Genomic DNA, 20,596 nt, shown 5'->3' with positions numbered 1-20,596 from the left:
CATCCCTTTAAATCTAGTTTTCTAGAACTGTGATATGCTGATTCAGGTTCACAGAATGTTATAAGTTAGGGGAAGGGTGTGGTAAGTTTCCTTCTCATAAGTCAACACTTCTTAACCTGTTTTTTGGGTCTAATCTCAATGTCTCCTCCTGGTGAAATGAAGAGTTGTGTTTCTTGCTGCACAATGCTTAAGTAGTTCAGATACCTAAATACCTGAGAATGAAAAAGATGCAGAAAAGTTGGACATCTTGTCTTCTGTGGAAGAGAAAGAGTCTTGTTGATAGTGGGAGATACCGATAAGTAGGAAAGCACTTGCGAGGAAAGTGATCAACTGCAACAGGCATGGAAACAATTGAGAAAACTCTCAACTACTTGGATTCTTAACTACTGCATGGCCTCAGTCTTACCTCATTTCCGACCTAAGGCTTGAATGCTCATTGCCTTCCATCGTGAATCAATCTCTCATCTTCATGACCAATCGGGAATTCTGGCAACTTGGTAAGAATGAGAAACAACGATTTCCTGTCCAGCACAGCTGACTTTCAGGTGTCAAGGACACCGGCAGACTATTATCAGCATGCAAGGACTTTGGGGATATTGTTTCTAGTAGCCTTTCCTGATGAATCTACCAAAGAACAAGCTTCAGACAACTAAAAGGCCATATATTGTATGATATCCAAAACAGGCATAGAGGTGGAGAGTAGCGCAGTGGTTGCCTAAAACCAGAGAGGCTTGGGGAAAAACGAGAAGTTAGTGGATGCGGTGCCTCTTTGAGATGATAATGTTCTAAATTTAATTGTAGTAAGTCAGTTGAGTGTGAGTGTACTAAAACTATAGTATAAACTAGTGTACACTTTAAATAGGTGAATTGTATAACTGTGTTAAAAAGTAAAACACCATAGTTCTGAATTTTAATCGAAACTATAAGTATGCGCATATGAGATATTTTATCTTAAAAATATATAAATATGCCTGTGTATATCCCCTCAGAAAATGCCAAGAAACAATGATTCAACTAGTAGCTATAAACACAGATTGTGGCCTGGGCCCATATTTTTACTAACTAGGACTTCTTGGAGATATGACTGAAATTGTTGTCTGAAACTTCTCGTCAAACCTGGTAACAAAGAAGCAGACAAAGACTATTAGACTGATGTCAAAGGACACAGGAGCCAGTATGAAGAGACTTCCGGTGGCCAAGAATGAGAATTTTGAGTTTCAGTAAAAATAACAAATGAAACGTTAAAGCCCATTGTGTATTTTTGACTTGGTAAGTTCAAGCCCGGCACGGTGACGGGTTCCTGTCGTCCCTGCTGCTCGGGAGGCTGAGGCAGGGAGATTGCATGCAGTCAGGAGTTGAAGGCCAGCCTAGACAGCGTTGTGAGACCCCGTCTCCAATAAAAAGCGGAAATATAGAAACTGACAAGTTCATAATAGTCTTCAGGAACAAAAGTAACTGACCGCCTTCAAAGGATGACAGGGAAGCAATTTATTATCTCGAAAACGGGAGAATAAGGGGAAAGAATCAAGCATTTGTCTTGCTTCCCCTAAATGGACTATCCCTTGTGACTAAATAGTTGATAAGCAAAGTGTCTTTTAAAATCATTCCTGCTTATAAATGAAATAATAAGAGTGGGAAGTCACCCATTTTAATTACATCTGATGAACTAATGGATTGAGCCCTTGGTCTTCAACAGCTGTTAATTTCTTAAAAGGAGAGCAAGCCACGTAAGTGCCCCCTGATAAAATGTCACCTGTAGTCTTGTCTTGAAAGCATCACGTCTATGGATCCGGCTTCCCATGTGTCTGAAATGTCGAAAGAAGAACGTGGCAAACACCACTACACATGTGCAGTCAGGAAAGCACAGAATGTGTCTTCTACAGTTCAGGTGACCCAAGTTCATCCGTGTAGATTATAAAGAAAAGAAAGGAAAACAGAGGAAGCCAATGGTTTAAAATAAGAGCCTTCAAAGTCATGGTTTACTTAAGTGGTCATGACTACCTGTAATCTCTAACGAGGCAAACGTGGCTGATAAAAGAAATAGAAGACAATAAATGCCAAGATGGGGCTGCTTTTGGAGGGAGAGAAGGAGCTATGATTGGCACAGGATATACATCGGGCTTGGCTTCCGGGGTGGCTGGCACAGTCCTGTTTTTTCATCTGGATGGTGGTTACTCAGGTGTGTGTATTAGGAGATTACACTAGGCTATATATATGTGTGTTTGTGTTGGGGGTGAAAGAATTTGTATCTGTGTGCCTTTGTCATTTAAATATATTTTAAATAACTAAATACTTTTTAAGAGATTGTCCAGAAGGATAGTCACGTCAAGCCTCGTGAAATCTACTTTAGATCTTGACCTATTTTAGATCAAGCTCTCTCTCTCTTTCTCCAAAAATATTTAAATGTATTGAGTTAGCTTGATGTGATTATAGCTTAATGTAAAGATTATAGCTTAATGTAAAGCAGGCACAATTCAAATATGTATATGCAAATGGTCTACATGTCTGAAAGTGCTGCTGTAGACATCCATGTGCAGGCGTTTGTGTGGGCGTAAATCTTGATTGTCATTATGTCAATACTGAAGACTGCTATTGCTGGGTCATGTGGTTAGAGTCTGCTTCGTTTTGTAAGAAAATGCCGCACTCCCCTCCAAAGTAGCTGTGCCATTTGGCATTACTGCCAGCCATGAATGAGAGTTCCTGTTGCTCCACAGTGTCATTTGGTATTGTTTCAAATTTCATGTGTTGTGAAGTGTGACCGTTCTAATTAGTTTGTGTCGATATCTAATGGTCATTATAATTCGCATTTCCCTGGTGCCATACGTGAAACATCTTTTCACTTTTTGGTTTTTGTTTGGTTTTTTTTTTGTGAGTCAAAGTCTCATTCTGTCACCCAGGCTGGAGTGCAGTGGCACACTCAGCCACCCCAGCATGGACATGCTGGGCTCTGGGGATCCTTCCACCTGTGCCTTCCAAGTAGATAGAACTACAGGCCTCTGATTCTAGACAACCATTAATCTGCATATTTGTGAAGGATATAAGGTCTGTGTCTAGATTCACTTCTTTGGCATGTGGATGTCTAGTTTTTCCAGAACTATTTGTTACAAAGACTATCTTTTCTTCACTGTATTATCTTTGCACATTTGTCCAAAATCAGTTGACTATATTTATATGGGTCACTTTCTGGGCTTTCTATTATGTTCCATTGACTTATTTTTCACCAGCAGCACAAATCAAGATGATACTGTTTTGATTATTGTGTCTTTGTAGAAAGTCTTGAAGTTGATAGTATCAGTCCTACAGCTTGTTCTTCAATATTGTGTTGGCTACTCCAGGCCTTTTGCATCTCCACATAAACTTTAGAGTCAGTTTGTATCTACAAAATACCTTGCTGGGATTTTCATCTGGATTTCAGGAAGCTGTAAGTCAAGTTGGGAAGAACTGACATTTTGATGATACTGAGTCTTCCTATCAATGAATATGGACTATCTCTCAACTTATTTTGTTCTTTTCTGATTTCTTTCATCAGAATTTTTGTTTTTGTTAGATTTATACCTAAATATTTCATTTTTGGATGTGCTGATGTAAATGATACTCTTTGCAATTTCAAATTTCATGTGTTCATTGCTGGTATAGGAAAGTTATTCTTTTATAAAATAAAATTTTATCCTACAACCTTGCTAGAAACATGTATTAGTTACAGGAGGTGTGTGTGTGTGTGTGTGTTTGAGTCAAGGTCTTACTCTGTCCCCCAGGCTGGAGTGTGGTAGTATGATCAGAGCTCACTGTATCCTGAACTCCTAGGATCCTGCCTCAGCCTCCCGAGTAGCTAGGCCAGAGAGCTATGGATGCATGCCACCACACCTAGCTAATTTTTTAAAAATTATTTTAAAAATAATTTTCTTGTCCAGGTGAGTCTCAAACTCTTGGCCTCAAACAGTCCTCCCACCCTGGCCTCCCAAAGTGCTGGGATTATAGGTGTGAGCCACCACAATGGCTTTCAGGAGATCTGTTGTTGTCATTGTTGTTGTTGAATCTTTCAGCTTTTCTACAGAGAAAATTCTGTCATCTGCAAACAAAGTTATATTTTTCTTCTTTCCCAGTGCACCTTTTATTTCCTTTTTAAAAAAATTTTGTCTTATTGTTAGCTAGGACTTTCAGTACAATATTGAAAAACAGCGGTAAGAGGGAACATTTTTGCCTATTCTTGATCTTAGTGAGAAATACAGTTTCTTGCCATAGCAAGATTTTTCAGATGCAAATATCCATTTGATTTTTCAAATGTAAAAAGCTCAACCAGCACAAATTCAATATATTGACTTTCCCCTTCTAGATTATAATTAATCATTCATAGATGAAGTTTAGTCTGTGTCAAAAGAGTTTGGAAAGAACATTAAAAACTTTTTTAAATGTTATTTATTAAACGTTTTAAAGTGTCCTGAGGTATCTAGATATCAAGAAATATTTACATATATACACTAGTTTGTATGTCTATCCTATTGCGTTTGTTATTGAGAACTTTAATGAAATGAAGCCCAAAATGTATGTTAAGGAAATTAGTACATTAGTCTTCTTCACTCTATTAAGACGTGCTTTATTTTACAAGTATTTCTCAATTACATTATTTCTAACTTTTAGTATTGGCCTAGCTTTCACTTCAGAATAGCTGTTTGCTTTTTTTTTTTTTTTTTTAATGTTTTTAACCTTGTATAACTTGTCCTATGCTAAGAAAGGGTAATTTTACCTGTGAACTACACAAATTGATAACAATAACTACTTTATATATAAATGGCCCTTTAAAACTGGATACTGTTGTCTACTGATTTGCAACATAGTCTGTATGATTAGAGAAAAAACTAATAACTGCCGTGTTGCAAACCAATAATTAGATTCTCAGTGTGGCACAAAGTACTCATGGGAGGTTCATTGTTGGCATCGTAAATGCGACCATATCTTTTCATCCTAATGCCACTAAATGACTTAGAGACATGACTTCACAGCAAAATAAACTCCTAAACAGCAGCGCCATGCATATGAAGCCTGAAATCATGCCACGATGACATAGCCATTTGTGTTGGAATTGGCTCTCCTCTTTGCTCTTAAGTGTAACAGCAAATGGAGAACTGATTGCTGGCCTGCGCGTTCAGCATCTCATGGCTTAATATCTCTTGCACCATTTGATACACTTACAGGTTAGTAAAGATTTTTATTTTTGTTCACTGTAGAAGTAATGCAGTAGCTGTGGAGTTATGCACATATTTTGATTTAATTATTGTTTGTAATCAATTTATTTCCCATTCTTCTTTTTTTTTTTTGAGTCGGCCTCCCACACTGTCACCCAGACTGCATTTCAGTGACTTGTTAGGCTCTGGCGATCATTCCATCTCAGCCTCCCAAGTAGCTGAGACTAGAGGTGCATGCCATCACACCCAGATAATTTTTTTTTAATTTTTTTGTAGAGGCGGAGGTCTCACTGTATTGCCCAAGCTGGTCTCAAGCTCCTGGACTCAAACAATGCTGCTGCCTCTGTCTCCCCAAGTGAGCTGATAAGCAGGAGCCATCACAACCAGCCTTCATTCTTCTTAACCCAATAACTAATTACAAGAGTTTGCCTAGTTATTGGGTCTCGAGCTGTGGTGCACATCAGAGTCCTGAAGAGAGCTTGTTAAAACCCAGACTTATAGACCTCACTCTCAGAGCTTCTGATTCTGTAGGTCTGGATTGGGCCTAATAATTTGCATTTCTTGTAGTATTGCCGTAATGCTGGTGCCACCTGTCTGAGGACCACACATTGACTTGGTACCATGAAATCTCCCTCTCTATAATTAACAGGATTCCTTTTTTAAAAAATTAGCTATAAAAATAGACATCACTATTTGGCTGTCACCACTGTTTAGGAAACCACATCCTAATTTACTTGGTCCAAAATTGAAGTAAACATTTCTTCTTTTCGAGAGCATAATAAAGGTCCTTCTTAAAATCTTACAAACACTGTGTCTGTTAAATGGAGCATTAAGCTATTTGAGGTTTCATTTGTATTAAGGGAAACTTCAGTTAAACGAAATAAATAAATTATAGAAAAACCCTCCATGGAAGTTTATGAAGGACAGGACAAAAAACTGTGGTACATAATACACGATAGAATATGACACAGCCATAAATACAAAATTAGAAACTTCACAGCAACTTGGATTGACTTAGAGTCTGTAATACTGAGCGAGCTATCACAGAAACAAAGAACTGAGTATCACATGTTCTCGCTTATAAGTGGACCTTGAACAACTATTGTAATACTATAAAAAAAAGGATTGTTGGTAGTGGGAAATTGCCAGGTGGGGGTGGCAGGACTGGCAGTAGTGGGCATCTGCCGGGGGAGAGGGAGGGCGCACCTCATCCACAAGGGGACCCGCGTAATGAACATTTGTAAACTTAACACTGAATTGTACCCCACGTCTTTAAAACAAAAAGAAAAAAATAAAGAAAATCCACAGGGCAGGCTGCTGGCATAACTCATGGTTAGCAGCTGGACCTCTTTGATAAGAGTAGGAAAGAAGGAAGGCTCAGCGAACAGGTGCAGCGAGCGTTTCTACCTGTGACAGTCCCCGGTGACTAGGCCGAGGGGTCAGTGCGCTGCCTGGGAAAAAAAAGAAAAACCCTCTAAAAATCACTGAAGAATATGTGACACAAATTTCTATCATGAATATATAGCGAAGATCTTTTTGAAAGCACTTGAAATCTTATTTCCTTAAAGTCCAAGATCCATGTTAAACTTTGGCCAGAACCCCCTACAGAAAGATGCCCCCCACCCACCCTACCCCAGAATTCTCAGTCATTTGCCCTCAGCAGGACTGCCTTGGAGCGACTAAAATTAGGGCCAGAATAACAGTACCCCAGTTGTATTCAATCTATAGTGAATGAAATTTTCAGTATTCACATTAAGTTTCTAGCTAGTGCACTGCTGTTTACTGGTGAAACCGCCTCACTCCACTGCTCTCGCGCCTTGGTCCCGGGGGTGTCATGGGCAGCTTCTGTTTGCTGTCTGCCCCAGGGTGGACTCCGGACCACAGTCCACCTCCGTCACCTGTTTACTCTGCTTCTGCCCTTGCCAGCCTGTGTGTTTTTCACCCAGAACTTTGAGTCTTACTTTTCTTAAACACACAGTAGTACTGCAATCCCGTTCTTTCGTTAGAACCCATTCCCCGAACACATGGAATAGATGAGTTCTGAAGCTACTAGTGATTTCTGTCTGAGCAGTAGCCTTCAAAATGTTGGCCAGTCACCGAAGAAAAGATGTACATATGATGTGCCTAAATCCTACAGGCCAAGGTTGGCTTTATCCAAAGCTGAATTTAAGACCTTCAAAAACACGTAAATAAGAACTCTTGACGATCTTGTACAGTTCTTTTTCTATGTATCTACGATAGATTTGCCAGCTGCATGTGGCAAGACTGATAGCAAGCGTTTGTCTGATTACTTTGTCTTGAACTCACAGTACTCCGTTTGTCTTAGCTTTCTTTTTGAAGAGGAAGTGGAAGTTATGAGTTGACTCTTTTGCATGGATAATAAAATTATACTCTGTGGACGTTTTTCTAGTGTCACACTTCAAAAATAAGTATTATTGTGAGTCATTGACCTCAGCTGTCATGTTTACTTATGTATTCCAAGTGCTTGAACAGCTTGGCGTGTAGTACATAGGCACTAAATAAATATTTGTTGAATAAATTAATTGACATTTTTAAAAGGTCAATTATCCAAGCAGTTCCTTTTGGAAAATTTAAACAACACTTAGAAAGTTTGAACTATGTTGAAATATATGTGTGGGTGATAGTTTCAAAAAGCATTTAAAAAATACAAAACAAAACCTTTAGATAGTATATGTATGGCCACGAAGGACAAGATAAATTGTATTTCCTGTTAGCTAGTATTTAAGTTTTTATCCTAAAGAAGAAATACCTGCCAAATTATTTCATTCTTATGTTTTTATGAGTCTTCTCATAAGAAAAATGCTGAGTTATGTGACATTTTGATATTCTGATAATGATTATCATTAATGCAGGTCATTTTTTCATTGAATTATTTGTAGTACTGTAAGAATATAACACTGATCTATTAAAAACAGATGCAGTAGCCGGGCTCGGTGGCTCAGCCTGTCATCCCGCGCCTTTGGGAGGCTGAGGTGAGTGGATTGCCTGAGGCCGCGGGTTCGAGACCTGCCTGGGCAGCGAGACCTCATCTCTACAATAAATCAAAAAATCAGCCGGGCGTGGTAGCACATGCCTGTAACTCCGGCTACTTGGAAGGCTGAGGCGGAAGGATCGCCGGAGCCCAGCAGGTCGAGGCTGCGGTGGCCAGGAGCAGCCATTGCACTCCAGTCTGAGCGACAGAGTAAGACTCCAACTCAAAAAAAAAAAAACAGATGCAGTGTTGCCATGAAATAAAATATAGGAAAATATTTTAAAACTTCTTAACAGAAAGTATATAAGACGCTTTCTTAATCAGGTGAATATAATTCAGGAGTCCGAAAAGTGCGGACATACCCTTTGGTTCACATTTTTTCTGTAGCTGCTTTGACCCTACAACTAATGAGTAGATGAATGAATGAGTGAATGCCCTCTGACCAGAAATTGCACTTTCACACACTTAATCTCAGGACATAGTTGTGTATACGAATAAATATGTACAGGGATGTTCACCCCACAGCAGTCGGTAATATCAAAACAATGGAAACCTACACGTTGACCATGAGGGGATGGCTAAATAAATTCTGGCATATCCTTATTACACCAGAATTAGTGGGATATATAATAGCGGTCTTTGACAAGATGTTACAGAAATACAGCCATTGACATGAAACATGAGTAAGCATATTATAGCCCTTTGGCCAGCTTGACCCAAAACCTGTTTTTGTACTGCCAGGGCTATGAAGGGTTTTTACATTTTACAGGATTATAAAAGAAAAACAAACCAACCACAGGCAGGGAGTATGTGACTAGCAAAGCCTAAAATATTGAACCCATTATAGAATGTTTGCCGATCCCTGTTACAGTGCTGTATATCATGTAGATTTAATTGGTGGGGATGGATTTTAAACATTACAAAATAGTATATGTGGAATGATTTTGTTTTTCAAAAAATGCAATCAGTACCACTTGAACACTTAAGGTGTTGACAATCGTTGTATCTGGGTAGACTGGATGAATAGCATTCCGTATATTTTGTCTAATTTTATGACTTTTCAATAATGCGAATATTTTCTTTGTATAAGAAAATAAAAGTCTTTTGGCATGGGGGAAGAGAACTTCTCTGAGTTGTAAGGTGCAAAGATATATTTCTCTGTTTTGTGGATGAGGACATTGAGGCTATGAGAGGTTAATTAACTTGCTTGGAGGGACACAACATAAGACAAAAATCTCATTGCTGCTGAATTTTCTGTCCAGCAGTGTCAACATTTGATAATTTAAGATATTCGTTCATCGGCTGACATAAAATTATGGACTTTGTGCCCAGAGGCAATTTGGAGGTATTTGTGTATAGTGCATGGTGAAGGAGGGTTATGAGGAAATCAAAAGCCACCCGTTTAATGGGACTAGATGCACAGCAGATAGCTTTACATTTGCTGAAACAGAATGAAAAAGGAGTAGCTCATGTACTTTTTTAATCAAAAAAAAAGAAGAAACAAAACCTATGTGCACGTAGGCATTCAGTTTATTTTGGAAATTTACAACCTGTTACTGCTGATTAATATTACAATTAGTTGCCCCTTCGTGCCTACAGAATTAATTGTTCAGATTCACTCATGCAACCCAAAAAGGGAACCTGCCCCGTGGTGCCCCTCACTGTGACACAGGGAAGAGGCCTTGGACTTATCTGGCCTCTTGCAAACGATTGTTTACAAAGTAAGTCCGCGGCTTAGAGGAAGAAATACGCTGCAGTGGTCGATGTCTGCGTTGTAATGAACTGGGAACTGGGAACTAGTAACGGAAAGAAGCAGTAGGAATGTGAAAAGCAGCTTCTGGGCATTCAGTGTAGGGACCAAAGGCCTAATATCCTGTTATTCCTGAGGGACCCACTGTCTTACAGCAAAGAATGATAACTATCACTGCTCTTTTAAAGAGCACTTTGCATTTAATCATTACCATCTTGTGATTTGGGAGAAGGAGTCTGTGTTCGTGTGTTTAGAAACCGAGGCACAGAAAGGGGGGTTAAGTAAGTGTCCAAGGTCGTATAACTCGTTCAGGTAATAACGGGAAACTAGTTCCAAGCCTGCCTGCGAATGGTGTTGACGCTGAATCAAGTCAGGATCACTGCAAGAGGGCCACCCCAAACCCTGGAATTTATTTATGCAAAACTGTGTATTTTTCTCTTGCATATTTAAACTTCAGTCACTTTCAAAGCACTGTCTGTTTGGTGCAGTGCACCTGAGATGCTTTTTCCCCTGTTCAACACAGTTTTTGAACTTGTCGATTTTGATGCCTTTTAATGCTTCTGCTGTTTTTTGTTTCACCTCTTCCACATCAGCAAAGTGTTTCTCTTTGAGGACTTTTTTCATCCAGGGGAACCAAAAAAAAAAAAAAAAAAACCGTTTCTTGGGGCAAGATTGGGCCAATAGGGAGGATGGGGCATGGAGGTCCTGCCGTTTTTGTCCAAAAACTACCGAACACTCAGCGTAGTGTTCACAGATGCACTCATACATCGCCCATCATGAAAAGGGCAAACGCGTTGAACGAATATCCAGAAAAGTTCACCAAAGCCAAACACAGCCTCTCACAAGAACACTAGCTGGTGCACTGATGCAGATGGGTTTCTAGAACACTCACCTAGCAGGGGAAGCCTGTACTGTACTGAAAGGGGCCTGCCCTCCAAAAGATCATTCCAGGTCCCCCCTCATACATTTCACTAGATCGGGGGGAAAAAAGCAGGTAAACATGTTTTCAAGACTGATATAAACTGGAAGATTAAGCTGTAAATGTGTTGATGCTCTTCAGAGGTAAGATTCAGTTAACCGGAAAAATTCACTAACATAGAAAGCCTCATAACTGAAAAATGTCAGAGAATCACAATGTAGTTGTCCCTCCGTATCCATGGGTAACTGGTTCTAGGACCTCCCAACCGTACCAAAATCCACAGATGCTCAAGTGTCTAATTTAAATGATTGGCGTAGGATTTTCATTTGACCTATGCACCGCCTCCCATGTACTTTCACTCACCTCTTGATTCCTTATGACTCCCGGTACAACGTGAATGTTTTGTAAATGGTTACTTTGCTGTACTGTTTAGGGAAGAATGACAAGAAAGAAGTAGGTGTCCAGAACAGACAGAACCACCTATTTCCTTTTCAAATATTTTTGATCCGTAGTTGGTTGAATCTGCAGATGCCGCTGGAGCCCATGGATGTGAAGGGTCAACTGTACTTGCATGGATAGGCGGCCATGTTTTTCTCGTGTCCTTTTATTGAACAACGATTTCCAAGCCTGGATTGTGTGCATTTTAACTGGTTTCTGATGTCTGCTACGAAAGCAGTAGAAAGTAGAATAGCCCCTATGTTAATACCATGCTATTACATATTAACCTCCATGTGGTGGGTTCCACAAATTCTATTAGAAATCATAGCCAGACAGAATATGTGCTTTCATAATTCACTCTCTTTAGTAGACATTCTAGTTTCAAAATAAAGAAACTCTTTGGCATACTTATATAGTATAATAATGTAATAAATATATGGGCCATATATAATATGTATTATATTAAATATTCATTGTGTACTGCATGTTTTTCTAAATATTATGTCAGCTATTTGCCATTTTTAAACCTGAATTGAGATAGAATGAGCAGCTTGTCATTCTAGACCCTGTTTGATATTATTTTGTTCTTGCTGCTATTTATTGTTATTCTCAGGCAGGTGTTTCAGGAATTAGAAAGTCGGCCATAGTACAAGGTGTGGTGCACCTTAGGAAAGTTCTGAACATGAGAGCTGTGCAGCCACTGGGTTGCCTCTCCCCTTTCTGTCATTTTTAACTTCCATGTTGAATGCAACTTAGAAGGGCATGTAACTTCCACCATGCCTTGTCCTCTCTCTCCGCCTCCCACTCATTGATCTTACAACAAACGGACACTTTCTTCCTGAGGAAGTGACTTTTTAAAGGGCCCTAAGTGTTTCCCAAGGTTTTCCTTCTGTCAGACAGCCAGTGCAGTGTTGTTGGTGTTGTCAGCCATGTGTTCACCTCTTACAACGCAGAATTTCAGTCCTGTAACTCAGGAGAGCAATTCCCTTTCCCCCTGCCCCCCTGTCCCATTGCTTGTAACCCTGAGGACCTAGAAATCCCTCCATGTGTTGTAAATGGGAGGCAAGACGGTCGTAAGTGCTGGAACTTCCTTAAGACATCTCATATGTTCCTTCAGCCACTCCTCTTGGGCTGTCCAAGGCCAGGAGCTGGTCTTATTTAACCTTTTTTACCGTTTCCTAGACCCTGTTAATCCAGCTCTCTGCCTGCTCTGTCACAGAGAGCTACATGCTGCTTCCTCTCCCCTTCTGCTTTATCTCCTGCCTCGGCCACATCCATCCAAAAGCGCTCCACATCAGCACTGTGCATACCCCCCAAAAGGCACACATCTGTACCCACGTAAGTGCCGCCTCTCCAACCTTCTCTCTCCTCCAAGACCTAACTCACTTTCTTATTCTCATTGTTACAGCACATGTCACTTCATTTAATTCCCTACCTATGAGTTGGTTTGTCTTGTTTTATGCTGTATACTTGATGCTCGTATAGTTTTACATAGCTGACTTGCCTTCCTGGCTGTCAGCTTCTGGGAATCAGGGATCTCATTTTTCCTTGTGTATGTCTCTTATAGCTATTACCACATTGACAAACATGTAGGAAGCACTTAGTAAGTCTTAAACTAAATCTGTCCTATGGAACAGAAAAGTTCTCCAGAAAGCATCTTACCTGGGGTTCTCATTTTACAAAGGAAAGTCAGAACCATGATGTCACCCGTCTTCATTGTGGCAGAACAAGTGAGTAGCGAGTGCTGAACCCAGGGCTCCTGACTCCAAGGTCAGGGTGCCTGTTTCCAGGCAGCCTTGACAGTGACCGATGCCCAGGGAGATGCCGCCAGGAGTCTGTGGCGTTCATTGCTGCTCACGTGGATGGTGGTGGCATGTCTGCCCTGAGCATCAGCCTGAAGTTCTCCCCATTTTTCATCTTGCCCCCTTAACTTAATAAAATGCTCCCCATTCAGGAACTAGGGAATGAGATGAGAGTTCTCGTGCAGGAAAAAAACGAGTATCAAGATGCCCTCGTACTTGTTCTTTTATCAACATTTACTCATTTTGACCAGGGTAGGGTGTAAAAGCAACCTCTTTTCACTACCTGTTGATTTTTTCATGAGAGTTAATATCTTTAAATCTAAAATGCATCATATTCACTAGAACATTCTATGTGTAGACTTTTGAATCATATTTATAATCAGAAGTTTGATCCTTGGTTTAAATCTGTGCTTTTCTAATTAGTAAACCCAAGCCTAAGGGATAGTTACATTGATTCTTCTTGGTTATAACCTATGGTTATTGGCAGGTCAGCATGCATACCCTTTTTGCTTTGAATAAGCAAGTTGGGGCGATCTCCCGCTTTAATTTTGTAGGAAAATGAACATTCTTTCATCTAATTGCCTGAAGGCTAAAAGCTGAATTGTCGCGTTGAATCATAGGGAAGAAAAATAAGACAGTTGACAACAGTAGACATCTAATTAAAAGTATAATTTTTTTTAAATGTTCATAATGCAGTTTGAGAAATCAAATAATTCTTTTAATTAAAAAAAAACTTTAGTTTTTACATTTTGATCAATTAAAGAAAGATAATGGGAAGATTAGAAAGAGGCAGTGAAAGACAGATATAACCACAGGGGAGGATCCTCTGGATCAAAAGATCCCATGTGTCTGAGGTGCCGGGAAGCTGTTGTTCGTTTGACTGTGGCTGGCAGCAAAGCCTTCCACATCGGAGAATTAGCTGGGGTAATAGGCCTCAGCTTCCTCATCTGTCGACCAGGATTGTGGATCTAGATGACCTTTGATGTCCTTTCCAGCTCTAAGTTGCTGTTGGATTATTATTGCATATCTTTATTCTGACATTAAAACCTTTTGAGGTTACGCTCTAACTTGAAAAGCCAAAATAGCTTAGTAAGTACTTACTGGTTGAGTAATTGTACTTGGCCCATATTGCATGCAAATTAATCAACTCAGCTAACGATATATGGGCTATTCCAGTTATTTCCAGCTGAAGATATGTATCATATCTATGGCATCTTGTACTGAAAGCTTTATGTAGTGAAAATGAGTGTAATAGGTAAACTCTGCCAATACTAATGGGAAATTAGTGTTTGATCTTTTAACAGTGAGGTTTTCAACATGAGCATTTGAAGAAAGGCTTTGATATTGACTGTGCATTTTAAACTGAAGCATGTCTGAACTGAAATGTTTCTTTCCAGAGCCATCTGTGCTTACGCGTTTCTGTTTTTCTTACTCTTTGCTCTGGCGTATACGTGGTCTTGCATAGTTCTTTAGGGAATTGCAAACTAGGAAGGCAAAGGAAGCCATACATCTTGTTTCCAGTCTTGTCTAATACTGCCTGTGAGGGCAAAGTAAAAAGATAAATGTGTTTATTTGATAGATTTTTAAATCTGAAAGTTTTTAAAACATTGATCAAAAGCAGCAATGAGACTGTGATGATGTTACTTACGTGTAATAATGAAAAGACACAGTTTTCATGGAATTATTTTGAAGTTCTTAACGTTAGGCCCCAGAAGTTCTAATTTAAAGTTACGTGATAGTTGCATGCTTGAAAGAGCTGTTTAATCCTATTTTGCCACCCTTCTTCCAACAAGTTATATTGGTTTGGACTTTTGCGACAAATGTAATCAGAATCTCTATAATGCAAAATCTTCTAGAAAATTGTTGTTGGGTCATAACATGTCTGCCCACCTCAAACTGATGGCTACTTGTACAAAACCGTCTTTTCTTTAATGGTCATTTTTTAAAAATGTCTTCTGTTATCAGCATGGATTACATTTTGTGAGCTGTCATTTTTTATCTTGCTCTCTTAACTTCATAAAATCCTCCCCACCAAACGTAGGTGCCAGCCAACACTGGGAACCAAGGTTGACGAGGAATTGAGTGACAAGTTCCTACCTGTAAAAAAGACACTCATTTTGATTTTTGCTAGTCATAGTTCAGTACTAGTTTTGTGGCTTCTGAGTACTGTTTTTCGGGCGATAAGTCAAAAGTAGAAATGATCAGCTCTGCTTTCCCATTTTACTGGGAAAACTCAGAACCAGAAAAGTCAAACAGCCAACCCAGGCCTCACACAGAAGCGTGAGCACCACCAGTCCCAGGACCCAGGTCCATGCTCTCTACAGTGGCACAGCCGATCCCAGTTCTGTCCCCATTTGAAGTAGCACAGAAGTACCATCGAGTGTGCTTTTCGTAATAGTTTTCTCTTCAGCACATCATCCAAAACATGCTAGCTAAAACTTAATTGCCCTTTAGAATGATTTTTGACAGGTCTCCTTCATTCTCTTAGCAGTATTAATTTTATTAACTAGTTTTATTAAAAGCTTACCATTTTAGGTAGAAAGATGTTCTCTTTTAGAATCTGGATTCCTCCTGCAACAATCTCTTGTTAGCTCTCAGGAGGAGATAACAAATCAAGCCCTGAGAATTTAAATTGAGTCAGTCTCATATATTAGTTTATCTAAAGCATCAATTGAGCTGATTAATATTTTTATCCAAAAATATTTTGTAATGCCCAACGTTGAGACTCTAGCATACTTGAGATAATCATTTGCAGACAACAGCAGACAGTAGAATGGGATGCAGTACTTTGCAAACACCGCAGTATTTGTGGTTTCTTATTACAGCGCCCCAGGTATGATAATTCAGTTTTGATTGATTCGTTTATTTATTAAATGAACATGATTGAGTGCCAGCTGCTCCGTGCCCTTATTGAGCGCCTGTCTAGTGAGGCTGTCAGACAATAAACAAGCAAGCAAATAAAATGATTAGGAGGTGATAAATAGTGGGACAGAAGTAAGCAAGGTGATATGATAAACAGTAACTGAGGATGGCCCACTTTGCACGGGGGTCCTTAGGAAAAGGCCTCTCTTAAGAGGGGACACGTGAACAGATCCCTGAGGGTAAGAATGGGCCAGGCATGCAGGGAGCTAGGGAAAGAGCATTCCAGGCAGCGGAACCTGCAAGTGTAAAAACCCCGAGAGGAGAAAGGGTCAGAGCTCCCCCTGAGAATATAACTGTCTTCCCACCTACTACTCACAGGAGCACTGTGGTGATGTAAATACACGTAAATACAAAGTGACTTAATCTGAGTTAGATATGTATAATAGGCAGTGAAGGAGAAATTGAGGTATTGTTCTCTTTTTTTTAAAAGAAAAGTATTGGAGAACACAAAAGAAAACATTTGGAGATCTGCATCTTGCCTTCTGTAATCAAACCCTGCATTGTTTGTGTGATACCAGTTGTCAAGTCCGTGTGCGGGGCGGGGGCGGGGGGGAATGTTCACAAGATCTTGGCTGGAGTTGAGACTTGACTTGGGCCTTGAAGCACGGATAAATTTGGGTCTGCCAAAGGAGATAGAAGAGGGTGTTTCAAGATGAGAGAGAACTGTGTAAATAAGATTGTAAGATGGACTGAGCTTGAATGACTGCTTGAGGCCATGAAGATTCAAAACCTGGAGCCAGAAAAGTCTTTGAGGGAACAGACACAGAGAAGGGGCGATGGAGAGAGAGAGAGAGAGAGAGAACCTGACTAAACCATTGGATAAAAGCCAGGCTCTTGGAGAAATACCATTATTATTATCACCATAAAAACTACCTAACCTTTAACCTTTCGTGTGATTACTATGTGTCCTAAGGTCTTTAAATATAACAACTTATTTATTTATTTCTAAAAAGTAAGTGCTGTTGGTATCTCTCTTTTATAGATGAGGAAGCTTAGGACAGAGAGATTAGCAACTTGCCCAAGACTGCCCAATTTTAAGAAGTGGAGGTTGAGATTCCAGCACAGGCGTTGTGCTTCAAAGCCAAAACTCCCAGACCATATGGTTACATCCAAGATGGTGTTTTAATTGCATGGTTTTACTTCTATCTTGAAAAGGATTTAATTAACAGTTTAAAAGTTGGGTAGAAACCAGAAAGTCAACAGATGGCTAGGCAGGGATTGGATAAATCCTTACAGCAGGAGACAACGTGGAATTCTCTAGGGTAAGGCAGAGATAGGGAAGGAAGAATACACCCTTTGCTCTATTTTTTCTTCCTCTTCTCTTTCCATAAACAGTTACTGATACAGGCAGTTGTCCCCTTTGGCGAGAGTTACAGTAATTTGTGGGGGAAATTAGAGTACAGTAATTTGTGGGGGAGAGTTACAGTAATTTGTGGGGGAAACACCTCTTTTTTTTAGCACTTTCTATATTCTAGAAATGTATATCTTTTCTTGTATACAAGGAATATCTATCTAAGTTGGTTTTCAACCAAAGTTTTATATTGAAACTCATTTCTGTCTTAATTTCCATTACCAAATGGGAGTTAGATTCCAAAAGATCAATGGTTTGCATAAACTGGCTAAATAAAGAAAAAAAATTTTTTTAAAAAGTTAAGATTCCCAAAGAGTAGGGTTTGAGAGGTCGCCTCATCATTGAGATTACAGGATTGCCTTCCATCTGGGCACACAGGTACCTGGACTTCTGGGGGGGTGGGGCAGGGGTGTGCTCAGGTTTTAGAGCAGGAGTTACACGCTGGAGACTTCCCTCTGGAGAAGCCCCATGTGGCTTCTTGGACAGTTGCTTGGATGATGCTTCCCCAGTGGCTGAGTGAGAACGTAGCTCCCACTCTGTCCCCATGCTCTGCGGGTCCTCTCCAACCTCTCTCCTTCTCCCTTGTTCAAGGAGGAAGCAGAAGCAAACCGTGTGCCCAGCCCACCATGCCCAGCCACGTGGCTTCGAGGAGAAGGGGCCAGGCCCCTGCTTGGCACCACTCTGTTGCAGGGAAAGCTATCCTTCCTTCAGTCAACAAGTTAGGGCTTTTCTTTGGCCCCAAGGCAGGATGGATGCTGTCTAATGGGTCTTCCTGAAGCGCAGTTCTGCTCAGTAGCATTGGCTGCTCAAAAACTGTCATCAGCTTTCCATTTCAGAGAGTGAAAGTTTTACGCTGCATGTAGGACCCTCCGTGGTTGGGCTGAGCTCTACATCCCTCCTTTGCCAGCGTCCCCTGTTTTGTCAGGCAGGCTGCCCTTTTCCCTGTTTTTTGCGGGCCCCCCACCTCCTTCTGTGCTGATACCGTTTCTCAAGGACTCCCCTTCAGTTCCCACTCCTCACTCCAGCCTCTCATATTTTTAGCCGCAGTTAAATGCTGCATGCGGTCCCCATCGAATTGCCGTCTCCACCGACAGCCTTACGGAACTTAACCTGAATACCTGTAGGATCTCATCTCCAGCTCTCATTTATCTGTGTTCTAGATGTTTGTGTGCCTGTGCTGTCCTCCCTACTAATCTCTGTACCTAGTTTAACTTTGTACTTTCCTTATCACCTGCCCTTTAACGACCAAGAAAGTTAAAGCAGCAGGGCGCCGAGAAGACATGCGGATTCCCTGTGATGCGTCTTTTGGAGCGTCTCCTTTCTCTGTGCCCTGGTAGATGACCGTGTTGAAGGTGGGATAGGACCAGATCTGATTCTCTGTTGAGGATTTGCCCTCCAGCAGCAGTGGTTCTCCCCCTGACTGCACGTTGAAATCACCAGTGATGCTTTGAGATGCCTGATCCAGGAACTCCAGACCACAGAAATCAGAATCACAGGAGTGGGGCTTGCATGTCAGTAGCATTAAAATCTCTCCACATGATTTTTATCTGCAACCAGGGTTAGAAATAAATACCCCACAGTATGGTGGTCCCTACGCTATCCTGCATGCCTAGGTAATTCTATTAATTTGAGAAACCTCTCTTTTTTAGAGAAATAAAATTTTAAGGTAGAAAGGTGCTAACTTGGGGACGGGGAGACACCTCTTATCAACAAGGGTGCCTGAACGGAGCATATTTGTATACCTAACCCTTAACTGTACCCCATAGTATCATTTTTTAAAAATTGATTAAAATAAAATAAAATTTAAAAAAGAATAAACTTGGGTAATCCATTGTTTAACAACAAAAAAAAAGAAAAGTGCTAACTATGAAAGAGTATAGTATATTTTGTTTTGCTTGCAACAGTAGCTTACTTAACTGTTTAACTTTTCAGATATTTCGAAAGAAAGCAGTGGAACTCGGGATAAAATTGCTACCTGCATTTCATACTCCCTCTGGAATACCTTGGGCATTGCTGAATATGAAAAGGTAAAATTCTTCATTTTCAACAACATATTTTAAGGTGAAATATTCTAGATCGTCACTTTAAAAGTATGCACTAGACGCATGGTTACTTGTATGATGCTGGTGACTAGTGGACTCCATTGGAAGCCTCGAGACTTGCTTTTGTGTTGGAAGCTGGTGGTTTTTCAGTGTGCTGTAGTCCCCATCATGGGATAGCATGACCCCAAAGAGTCATTCAAGCCTGGCGTGATTTGAGGTTTTCCCTATTTTGTGGTGACATGCGTCAGTGATACTGTCTCGCTCCATAAATGCCAAGAGCATCCCATTGTCTTTTAAGTTGTCTCAGTGTTTCACTTCCACTTCGTAAGTGAAGAGCCCTTGCTTCAGTGAGGCTGCTGCTCAGAGAGATCGCAGCGGCAGCAGCACTGGGGCGGATCGGAACCCAGCCCCCATGCCGAAGCTGGCATCACTGAGACCAGGAGCGCCTGAGACTGCCCAACCCGCAGCTGTAAGGAGAGAGGGCAACTGATCCACTGACCCGGATCAGCCCAACCTTCTCATCCTCTTGGTCGAAGAGCCGGGTATGTCAAGTCCTTGAACGTGGCCCTGATGGAAAAACCAGGCCAGATGGACTTTCTGTGTTCTCCCAGGGAAGCGTTGGATAGTTCGTGACAGCTTAAACATTTCGTTAATGCTAAATAAACGCATCTTGAGATTCCTTGCAGCTCCTTCCTCCCTATAAATTACTAATTGCACGTGTGTCTTTTTGTGGCGATGAGGATGACGGTTATTATTATCGCCATAAAATGCGATGAGCACTTTACTCCGATTACTGTGTATAATCCTCATAAGAACCCAGAGAGATGAACACTGTTGTTATCTCACTTCACTAATAAAAAACTCTAGTCACAAAGAGATTAAGGAATTCGTCATTTATACAGTAAATAACTGATAGGGCTAGAATATGTGTGTGGATGTTTATAGACACGTTCGTGCATATGCACAAGGGAAGCAGCTTTCTCATTTTAGAAACACCAAGAGGATGTACAGGGTGATTTGGCAGGGTTAGTGCACATTGTGTCCTAATTACCTCGTCTAGTAACATTCTGTCCTCAAATTACGGATTATTTTCTTTCTCCTTTAATAAATAAATTTGTGAAATGCCATGCATTGTTTTCATCTGTATGTTATATACCTATGCCTTGAAGTCATCTTGTCCGTGGGAGTGTGTGTTTG

The 20,596-nt window shown here is 40.5% G+C and overlaps 1 protein-coding gene across 1 annotated transcript in view; it reads left to right on the top strand.

The window, feature by feature from the left end:
* LOC103261623 (mannosyl-oligosaccharide 1,2-alpha-mannosidase IA-like) overlaps positions 1-20,261 on the top strand; it is a 56,386-nt gene extending 36,125 nt beyond the window's left edge. The window contains exons 5-6 of the mRNA XM_008059214.2: positions 19,290-19,384; positions 19,698-20,261. Coding sequence (XP_008057405.1) covers positions 19,290-19,384; positions 19,698-19,731 — 129 coding nt within the window. The 3' untranslated portion in view covers positions 19,732-20,261. The remainder of the gene's footprint in view (positions 1-19,289; positions 19,385-19,697) is intronic.
* Positions 20,262-20,596: the final 335 nt, after the last annotated feature.

The sequence above is a fragment of the Carlito syrichta genome, unplaced genomic scaffold (genome assembly GCF_000164805.1).
Source record: "Carlito syrichta isolate Samal-C Ts95f unplaced genomic scaffold, Tarsius_syrichta-2.0.1 Scaffold303950, whole genome shotgun sequence".
NCBI lineage: Eukaryota > Metazoa > Chordata > Mammalia > Primates > Tarsiidae > Carlito > Carlito syrichta.
This window is presented reverse-complemented; position numbering and strand designations above follow the sequence as displayed.